Source organism: Vipera ursinii (genome assembly GCF_947247035.1).
Source record: "Vipera ursinii genome assembly, chromosome: 2".
NCBI lineage: Eukaryota > Metazoa > Chordata > Lepidosauria > Squamata > Viperidae > Vipera > Vipera ursinii.
In genome coordinates this window covers 21,857,465-21,868,517 of record NC_139513.1, presented here as the reverse complement: position 1 = coordinate 21,868,517, position 11,053 = coordinate 21,857,465, and the positions used below count along the sequence as shown (strand labels likewise).

The window sequence follows — 11,053 nt, the reverse complement described above, 5'->3', positions numbered from 1 at the left end:
CAGCCTCTGAGCAGGGTGAAAAGTAGGCACAGAATTTTTATCCAGCCATAGTTCAAGTCCTGCACATTTTTGAAGTCTGCTTATTTCCTTTCTGTTTGCACTTCCTTATTCTGCTGAATGCAACTCCATGTTTACATTTTCTCCATTGTTATCCTGCTGAAAGGCTGATGGCATAGTAACTTTGACAAGGATGATGGGATGAAATAGAAGAATAGAAGACAGCCTCTCCTCAAAAAGGTGGATGGGAGAAAAGGGAAATTGGAATAAAAGTCCAATGAAAACCTGGCTAGACACCACAGAAAATCCATAAATAAGTATGCTTGTTGTTTATGGTCCATGGTATTTTTAAAAGAATGTAGATGGCCTTTGAAGGTTAGTGTTTCATTTGACGGAGACTGGCTAACCATTCAGAAATAGGCCCTCAGTGACAATGCAACATTTGGCCAAACTGTTCAAGAAGGAATGGCATCTCAAGTTTAGTGTCATATCAAGTTTATTTGTGGGGCATTTGGGAAAACCTCACTTGCCATCTGAGACAGATCATTACAAAATCCTCTCGTGCAGATGGAGGTGTATAAATCTAGTTTTCAAAACATACTTCTACAATTGTTAATGGCATTTACATTATGACAGCTACAAGGTTTTCTAAGCAGGTACAACCTCAGCTGTATTGGAATTGGGATTGTGAGCCATAGCTGAACAGAGAGTCCTTGACTTACGATCATAATGCAGCCTGCCCATTATGGCTGTGAGTCATGATGGTCACATTTGTCTGAAATGGTATAGGGTTTCCTGCATGAGCAGGGGGTTGGACTAGATGACCTCCAAAGTCCCTTCCAACTATTATTATTATTATTATTATTATTATTATTATTATTATTATTATTATTATTATTATATTATTATTATTATTATTAACATGAACCTCAGTCAACTGAACATTCAAATTGATTGGCGCTGATGGTTGACACAGGTTGCTGCCAGCATCCTAGATATCAACCTGGTACCTCCTTAAAATGTAAGATGTTCCAAGTAGCGCAGGTTTGTTTTTTTTGTAACATTGCTGGAGTTATTGTAGGAAGCTGCAGTTTCTTGATGTATTTTGCAAAGTTTTTGGACGTAGTTCCCAGTGCCCCGATGACAATGGGTATCACTGTTACACGTTTCATCCATAATCGCAGAGTTTTGATGGCCAGGTGGCGATATTTCGTAACTATTATTATTACTAAGCAGGTCATCCTGTGACTGACCCGATTTTATGACTTTTTGCAGTGTTAATTAAGCAAATGCCACAGTCATTAAGTAAACCCATTATTTGCTTTGGGGTGGTTTTTTGCCAAAAACCAGAAGTAAATGGTGGTTTTGAGCAATGTGGTAAATCTTAAGTCAGGTACCCATGGGACATTGCAAATGCCTGTAAATGCAGGCCAGTTGGCTGAGTTTCCAAAATGCAGAAATATGACCATGGGGGGGGGAGACACTTTCAGAACTTCAGAATAAGGTCACAAGTACCTTTTCGGAGGGGGGGATCCTAACTTTGGCCGCTTAATTGACCAGTTGTACGTTGAGAACTATAGGTATCCGGAGAGAAAAAAAAATCAAGTTTCTAGCCCTGTGTACTAAGTGAAATGGCCTACTAGTTTTGATTTACAACTAGCAATAGCTCCTTTGAGTCCAAGCCATATAAGCCTCCAAGTGGGTCTTTCTGTAACCTTCCAAAACTGGAAACAGATTCTTGGCGCTCTGCTTTTAAAGGCACATCCATCATCCACCTTGGCCAAACAAGTCTAGTGGGTTTGAGTCTTATTGCTAGTGCTTAAGAAACCTGTTTGACGGGAAAGTTTTGGCATTACCAAGGAGCATTGGTTGGTGAAATTGACAGAACGTGCCCAGGTGGACAAATTGATTTCCCTGATTAGAAAAAAGGACAATATTTGTATTCTTTTTTTGGGGTGGGGTTGGTGACCAAAATCCCTAATAGACTCTTGCATTAAAAAAAAAAAGAATTTGTGACTTATGGTTTGGATAATTAAACAAGATAGATTATAGAAAGAAGAAAGCCATGATGTAACTTGAGAGAGAGAGAGAATGTTAAACGATAATTCTACTTATAATTAATTAGTGTGAAGAATATCAGAAGCCACTTCTTTGTATCTTTCTCTTTTTTTTACTTCCTTCTATTCTTTTTCTTATTGCACTTGGGAGCCTTTTCTTTTCGTGTTTTTTTTCCTTTTCGTTGTCCTTGTTCTACTGTAGATCGTATTAAGTTCCTACTGCTGCTAAAATATTGAATAAAAAAATATGCGAGAAAAAAGAGAGAGAGGCAGAGAAAGAGGGGGGGAAAGAGAAAAGGGGAAAATAGAGAAAAGGGGGAAAAAGAGGAAGAAAGCGAAAGGAAAAGAAAAAGAGAAAGAAAAAGAAAGACGGGGAGAGAGAAAGCAGAGAGAAAAAAAGAGAAAAAATATGCAAGAAAGGAGAAAAAAGAGAGAGAGGCAGAGAAAGAGGGGGGGGAAAGAGAAAAGGGGAAAATAGAGAAAAGGGGGGAAAGAGGAAGAAAGCGAAAGGAAAAGAAAGAGAAAGGAAAAAAGATGAAAGGAAGAGAGAAAGAAAAAGAAAGAGGGAAGAGAGAGAAAACAAAGAGAGAGAAAAACAGAAACGGGAAAGAGAGAGAAAGAAGAGGCAGAAAAAAAAGAGAGAAACGGGAAAGACAGAGAGAGAAAGAAGAAGAGACAGGGATAAAAGAGGAAGAGAGAAAGAAAAAGAAAGATGGAGAGAGAGAAAAAAAGAGAGAGAGAAAAGAGAAACGGGAAAGAGAGAGAAAGAAGAGGCAGAAAAAAAGAGAAACGGGAAAGAGAGAGAGAGAAAGAAGAGAGGGAAAAAGAGGAAGAGAGAAAGAAAAAGAAAGAGGGAAGAGAGAGAGAAAACAAAGAGAGAAAAAAGAGAAACGGGAAAGAGAGAGAAAGAAGAGGGAGGAAAAAAAAGAGAGAAACGGGAAAGACAGAGAGAGAAAGAAGAAGAGACAGGGGAAAAAGGAAGAGAAAGAAAAAGAAAGATGGAGAGAGAGAAAACAAAGAGATTAAAAAAAGAGAAACGGGAAAGAGGGAGAAAAAAAGAGAGAAACAGGAAAGAGAGAGAGAGAGAAGAAGAAGAGAGGGAGGAAAAAGAGGAAGAGAGAAAGAAAGAGGACACACAGAGAGGAACAGAAAGAAAAAGAAAGGGAAGGAAGGAAGGAAGGAGAGAGAGAAAAAAACCTGCTGGGTTGGGACAAAAGAGACCGCCCTGAGCTCCCAGGCCAGGACCTCTGCGGCCCTTTACAAAGGCTGGGCAAAGAACCGCAAAGGCCGCTTTCAAGGAAAGCCGAGAGAGCGGAGCACCGGCGGTGGTCCGGACGCGCCTCCGAGCTGAGGGTCCCGAATCGAGGCGACCCGGCCCGAGCCGCGCGGGCACTTTCTCCCTCGCGGGGGCCGAGCCAGCAGGGCCGGCTGGCTGGCTGGCCGGCCTCAGTTCCTGGGCGTGGCCGGAGTAGCGGAGGGAAGTTGAGGCGAAGTTGCGAGAGTCGCCTACTCGGCGCTGCTCCAGGCTCCCCGCCCGTCCTCCCGCCTTTCCTCGCCGCCCCTTGGGTCCCCGCCAGCCTCCCCTTCCTTCGCAGTCCGTCGAAGCCTCCTCCTCCTCCTCCTCCTCAGCCATGGCTGAAGAGAAGCCGCAGGTCGAGCTGTTCGTCAAGGTAAGCCGGCGGAGAGGTCGCCCCGGGGAGGGGAGGGGAGGCGAGGGGAGGGGGAAACTCGTCTCGCGCTTTACTGCGGGAGGCGAGCGGGGCTGCTCCTTTTATAACGCAGGGGGGGGGGTCTTCCAACTGGGCCCTTTTAATGACTTGTGGGACTTCAACTCCCAGAATTCCTCAGCCAGGCATGCCTGGCTGAGGAATTCTGGGAGATGAAGTCCGCAAGACATAAAAGGGCCCAGTTGGAAGACCCCTGTAAATTTAAACGCGAAGGAATCGGACGCCGCCAGAGACGAAAGGGAGCGTTTCAATGCGTGCGTGCGTGCGTGGGGGGTGGTTATCTCCAGCCTGCCCCCCCCTCCCTCCGTTTCCTTAAAAAAAAGCACGATTAACGCGCCTTTCTATCTTGGCGGGGCGAGTGGGGCGGGCGCGAAAAGCGGGAAACCTGGCCTCGCTCTTCTCTCTCTCCCCCTCCGGCCCACTTCCTCCCCGCTTGAGCCAAGGAGGGCCAAAAACCGGGGGGAAAAAGAGAGAAAAAGTTAGCCGGCGCGCGTCTTTTTTTTTCCTTTTCCTTTTTCTTAAGTCTCTTTGGCAGATTTCAACGAAGATTAGGATTTAGGATTTATTAAATTTATATGCCGCCCTTCTCCCTAAGGCAGGGGTCGGCAACCTCGGCTCTTTTATGACTCGTGGACTTCAACTCCCAGAATTCCTGAGCCAGCATAGCTGGCTCAGGAATTCTGGGAGTTGAAGTCCACGAGTCATAAAAGAGCCGAGGTTGCCGACCCCTGCCCTAAGGACTCGGGGCGGCTCACAACACTAAAAATGTAAGAGAGACATAAAATACAAAAATTAAAAAAAGAATTAAACAATGAATATAAGAAAGACGGGACAATTTAACACAATAAAAACCAAATTCAAAACCATGATCAGTCCAGGATGATTGGCTAGCTTGCTCGGGATGCTTTGGTTCGGGAGCGCGATCCGGGTTCGGAGGCGGGGTGGGGTTTGGGGATCGATGGGAAGTCAAAAGGAAGAAATCCAGAGGAGACCCGTCCGTCGGGCCCTGATCCCGGGGAATCCTCAGCTAGGCGTGGCGTGATCAGGTCGGAATTCGACCCCGACGCTCCTTGGACTCCCACTTCCGATCTGTCAAGTCGTGGCACAGGCGACCGGCGTCGGTGGAATCCCGGAAAAGACACAAAGTGAAACAAAAGAAGCGTGTGTGTGGCGTCTTACCAGGAAGGGGTCGATTCGATTCAGTTCGGCATAGAGCTGGAAGGGACCTTGGAGGTCTTCTAGTCCAACCCCCCCCCCTGCTCGAGCAGGGGACCTTATACCATTTCAGACAAATGGGTGTCCAGGCTCTTCTTGAAAACCTGCCGTGATGTGGAGCACCCACAACTCCTGAAGGCAAACTGTTAAAAGTGGTTAATTGCGTTCACTCTTTAGGAAGTTTCTCCTTAGTTCTAGGCTGCTTCTCTCCTTGGATCAGTCTATCTATCTATCTATCTATCTATCTATCTATCTATCTATCTATCTATCTATCTATCTATCTATCTATCTATCTGATAGATAGATAGATAGATAGATAGATAGATAGATAGATAGATAGATAGATATACTGCCATTCTCCCGAAGGACTCAGGGCGATGTACAGGGCAATAAAAAGAAGAATACAGGATACAAGATTTAAAGTTAAATGATTGTGCCCAATGTGGTAAGTTAGTTAAAAATAATGTTAAAACCCCAAACCCATCAGGCCAGGCTGGCTTGTTCGAATAGATAAGTTTTTAGATCACGCCGGAAGGAGCGAGCGAAGGTCGGGGGGGCCATCCGTAGTTCAGCCGGTAAGCGGTTCCAAAGGATTGGTGCGCCCACCGAGAATGCTCTCCCCCTGGGGGTCAGCAGTTTCCTGCTTCTTGTCCTGCCTTCAGGTGCTTTGGACAATAGGTTCACCCAGTGCTTTTTTTTGTAAAAGAAAAAAGTTGCCGGAACTCACACATGTCATACAACCCGCCTTGCCTAGGTTCCATCCAAAAATGGTGCTGGAACTCTGTTCTGAGTGTTCTATGAGAAAAAAAGCCCTGGGTTCACCCCCTCTTCCTTGTGGCAGCCCCTCAAACACTGAAATACTGCTAACATGTCACCCCTAAAGGTAAAGGTTCCCCCGCACATGCGTGCTAGTCGTTTCCGACTCTAGGGACCGGTGCTCATCTCCGTTTCAAAGCCAAAGAGCCAGCGCTTGTCCGAGGACGTCTCCGTGGTCATGTGGCCGGCATGACTAGACGCCAAAGGCGCACGGAACGCTGTTACTTTCCCACCGTCGTGGTCCCTATTTTTCTACTTGCATTTTTACGCGCTTTCGAGCTGCTAGGTTGGCAGAAGCTGGGACGAGTAACAGGCGCTCACTCTGCTACGCAGCACTCGGGATTCGACCCGCCAAACTGCCGACCTTCCAATCGACAAGTTCAGCGTCCTAACCCACTGAGCCACCGCATCCCTTCTATGTCACCCCTAGTGCTTCCTTTTTCTACATTAGCCATATCCAGTTCTTACAACCATTCTTCGCATGTTTTATTCTCCAGGCCCTTAGTTGCTCTTCTCTGTACTTTTCCCAGTGCTTCAACATCTTTTCTGTAATGTGGTGACCACAGCTGGATGCAGTATTCCAGGTGTCCTCAAACCCCCCCCCCCAACTGTTAGTCCTTTTCTTGCTGGTGGTAAAAATATCTCTTTTAGCTCACTTGGGGTATCAAAAGTGGCTGTTTAAACGAGCTAGCTTAGCTGAGAGAGTAACTTTGGGAAGTAACCAGCGATGATTTTAAAAATTCCCCTTCTAAATCCTCTGGTTCAGCTTGCTCCAAAAGGATGTCTCCCTGATGTGGTGGACTACAACTCCCATCATCTCATGCCATTAATGGAGGCTGATGGAAATTGTAATCTTAACACATCTTTCCTAAGCTTGGCTGAGGTATGCATTGGGTTGGTGGGGGCAGCAGTTTTGACATTTACTTGCTGGATTTGCACTTTTATTGAGATGAATTTATCCTAAGTCTCTTTATTGGAATAAAAGGAGTTCAGTTTTAGGATTTGGCAAGCTTCATTGTGACTTGTTAAAACAGCTTCTGGGGACTTGAGGCAGTAAAAATGCCCTCCAAGAAATGGAAAGAGACAGGATGAAAATGGAGACTAGAGAAACGTTCAACTTTCTTTTAAACCTCAGTAAACTTCAATAAATTAAGTACAGTTAAGACAGTTTTTCCTTTGTTTTCAATAATTTCCTTTTGCCAAATAATTATTGGCAACTTGGCTTCTGGAGGCTGAATTCAAGGCTTGGCAGGCAGCCACCTATAACTTGGCCTTCTTCATTTCTGTTCTACAGCACTGTCAATTTAAGGAAAAAAATTTAAGTCCGAATGAATCATCTACTCTCAAGCCTTGACATTTTTTTCTGTCTCTCAGACTTCATTTCCTTCCTCTTGAAGTGCATACCGATGAACTAAGAAAGGAGAATTTAAAATCTCTCCCATCGTTGGGGAATGGTGTCAGGAGGGTGGGGTGCCCTGATTTGGCTTGTGCCCTTTTAGACTGGTGGTGGTGTCTTTAAGAAAGGTTTTTAAGGAAGGAGGCTTAAAGAGAGTTGCTTTCAGTGAGATGGTGGCTATATAAATTCGATAAGTCAAGCGGAATAAATAATCCCTGAGCCTCTTTCTAAAAGCTAGGTTCTCTTCAGTCTTTCGAACTAGATATTTTCTGAATGTGACTTTTAAAGCATTTCTGCCTTCCCTCTTCGTCTGACAAGGATGCTCAAAAAGCCTGCTTATCTAAATAAACACATGATTAACAGATACACTTAAAGCACAGTTTAAAAAATAAATAGCTGTACAATCACACCACTGACAAAATAAAACACTGTCAGCACAAAACATTCATTTTATTCAATCATTTTTCATTCATTCAAAACATATATTATGTAAAGCCGTAAACATTAAAAACCTGGCATCAAAGTTATTCATTTAAAACATTTAGCTGCCCATCTTATATCAAACCCTGGGTGGTTCCCAACTAACAGTTACAAACATCGATAATAAAATAACATAATACACATATGTGATGTATACACACAACATGATGCAAATATGCTGTAAACCTAGTATTGTTGCAGTCAACAGCTGACACACTTTGCACCATTCAGACAAACTTCAGACATAGCCATTAGAAAGCACTTGACCATAATATAGTTATATATTAATTTGGTTGCCTTGTAAATATTGATATACTAAACATAACTGTGTAGACATTTTTCCATCAATGGTACCTGAAGATCCAGGAACAGGTGAGGATCAAGGAGGGCTTCCAAATTGCTACCTGCTATTTGAGGATGCTCCTTCAGAAAGTTTAAAAATTATGACTTTAGGGAAGACCAGGGCAGAAAGAACTTCTGTTTTTCTGATCCAACTTGGTATTTTCATTCGTCAAAAAGTTGAGAACCAAATCTGAATCCATTGAGAAAAATGCCATGCCACACTATTTTTCCTGATGGCTTTTTGATTGCTTCTTTACTTATGCCAGCCCATAGATAGCCAACCTGTGGTACAGTGTAGAAAACCTTGTAGGATATTTGGTGAACCGTAGAAGCTTTCTTTGGCCTGCAGTGTGTTCCACTTATGCTACTATATCAGAAAAGAATCAGGTTCATTAATCTGTCTAGTATGGATTTGTGTCCTTGTGCTCCGCTGTAATATGATTAGTTGAACTTTTGCTTGGTGCGTGGTGTGAATCCAACTTCATGATTTGGAAACCATGGTTTGAACTTTGGGTGAACTTGGATAATGGGAAGTTACTCAATAAACCACTGTGGACCTCTTAGATTTGGTGGTATATAAACAGTGTGAGAGGGACGCAGTGGCTCAGTGGGTTAGGACGCTGAGCTTGTCGATCAGAAGGTCGGCAGTTTGGCGGGTCGAATCCCGAGTGCCGCGTAACAGAGTGAGCGCCTGTTACTCGTCCCAGCTTCTGCCAACCTAGCAGTTCGAAAGCACGTAAAAATGCAAGTAGAAAAATAGGGACCACTACGGTGGGAAGGTAACAGCGTTCCGGGCGCCTTTGGCATCTAGTCATGCCGGCCACATGACATGGAGATGTCCTCGGACAACCGCTGGCTCTTCGGCTTTGAAACAGAGATGAGCACCGGCCCCTAGAGTCGGAAACGACTAGCATGCATGTGCAGGGGAACCTTTACCTTTTACCTTTAAACAATGTGAATGAGTAAGTAATCCATGACTAAATAAATACGTTGTGTAAAGTCTTTCTTTTCATTCCAGGATGTGTAGGAAGTTAGTCGGGAATGAGTCTTTTCCTGAGGCTACTTTTAGTGGAAGGTACTAGAAAGTGAGTTGGAGGTCTTTTCATGAAAACTTCTAGATTTTCTTCTTTCTTCAGTGCCAGACACCTCCTTTGATGGTCAACTCACCAGAAGGAGTTGTGGTGGCTTCCCTTTCTTTCCACTGTTTGTCCTTACATCTGCCATCCCTCCTTATCTTGTTTTCGTGCAAGCATTTTTCAAACTTGGTTTCTCCCCTAATGTGTTAGAGAGAGCAAGCAACAGGTTTGATGCAGTTTTGCAGAATGAATGCAAACTGTGAACAGACTTTCAGATGGCCCAAGGAAGATGTGATCCTGAGAACCTGTCACCTCTTTTAATTTATTCCCCTCTTCTGAGTTCCCGTCTGCATTTGGCCCTTAAAGGATCTTATTCTTGGAAGGAGCACTCGTGAAATATAGGTAATAAAGGCAAATATACCTGTCCCAGTATAATGTTTCAGGAACCAGTCTGAATCAGTCACCGGGACCAGAGCTTCGTCCTTCCAAGCTTTCGGACTTGTGCTGAAGCCCATCCGTGGGTAGATTCTCAATCTCCAGGCTCAACACATCCTGCTGATTGACAAGTCCGCTGAGGATGGGTTGCAGCACAAGTCCGAAAGCTTGGAAGAACAAATCTCCGGTCCCGGTGACTGACTCAGACTGGATCCTGAAATGTACTCGGGATTCGACCCGCCAAACTGCCGACCTTCTGATCGACAAGCTCAGCGTCCTAACCCACTGAGTCACCGCATCCCTTACGTATTTTTAGGACTGCTTTATTTCAATCCTAAAATGGTGAAATGGGCAGATCAGAAAGTGACAGCGACATAATGCCCCATCCTGCCATTGCTGCCAGGATAAGTCACAGTACTTTGTGCAAAGGCTGATTTGGGCGTTTCCACCTTAGCATTTCCTCATTTGCTACCAATCATGATGGCTTCTAGAAGTGCGATAATAATTCAGTACTCTGGTAATAGTTCTTCCCTTTGCAAAACCACATTGTGATTTAGAGCAGCAGTCGCAGTCTCTCTTCCCTCTTATCGCAGATGTTTCAGGTGCTGGGTGACAATTTTGATTAATTGCTGAAGCCTTGAGTTTGTTTTGCCAGGGGACTACAAATAGTCCTTGGCTTGCGACCACAACTGAGCCCCAAATTTCTGTCGCTAAGTGGTTAAGTGAATTTTGCCCCACTCTGTGACCTTTCTTGCCAGAGTTGTTAAGTGAATCACTGCAATTGTTAAGTTAGTAACATGGTTGTTGAGTGAATCTGGCTTCTCCATTGACTTTGCTTGTCAGAAGGGGATCACAGGATCACACGGGGCACGGCAACCGTCATAATTGCATGCCAGTTGTGAAGCGTCTGAATTTTGTTCATATGATCCTGGGGAGGCTGCAACGATCGTAAGTGTGAAAAATGGTACTTTCTTCAGTGTTGTTGTAATTTCAAACGGTCGCTAAGTGAATGGTTGTAAGTCAAAGACTACCAGTACGGTGATTTGTCAACTATTCAAAAGTCCTGTCATGCAAATATAGTACACTGAAAAATTGGGAGAGGGTCCTCGATCAGCTCTGCTTAAAATGCTGGTCCTCAAACATAACAAGTAATTGCAGCAGATTGTGGAGTTTGTTTTCAGAGGCGATGAAGTGGGCTCAAGATTTTTTACCCTTCCGTTATCGGCTTGCCATGTTGCCTCACCTCTGCGATCTAAATATAGACAACTGTTTAGTTTTGTGTGGTTTGAATCATAAGGTTTTTGACGGCGTTTCCTCTCTCACTCTGTGGCAACTGGGTGTCCTTATTATACAAAGAAAACCAAAATGATAATAACAGTTACAATAAGGGGTTGAAAAGGGTGCAGGTGTTACATTATTAATATGAAATATTAAACATTAAAAAAAAGATAAGTATGGATGAGACAGACTTGGTCGTCTGCTAAGATTTTTTTTAGTTTTCTGTGGAGTATT

General features: G+C 44.0%; 1 protein-coding gene across 1 annotated transcript in view; it reads left to right on the top strand.

Annotated features, from left to right (window-relative positions):
* The first annotated feature begins 3,527 nt into the window (after positions 1-3,527).
* Positions 3,528-11,053, top strand: part of CLIC1 (chloride intracellular channel 1) — a 48,027-nt gene continuing 40,501 nt past the window's right edge. The window contains exon 1 of the mRNA XM_083355148.1: positions 3,528-3,724. Within this exon, the coding sequence (XP_083211274.1) occupies positions 3,686-3,724 (39 nt within the window). The 5' untranslated portion in view covers positions 3,528-3,685. The remainder of the gene's footprint in view (positions 3,725-11,053) is intronic.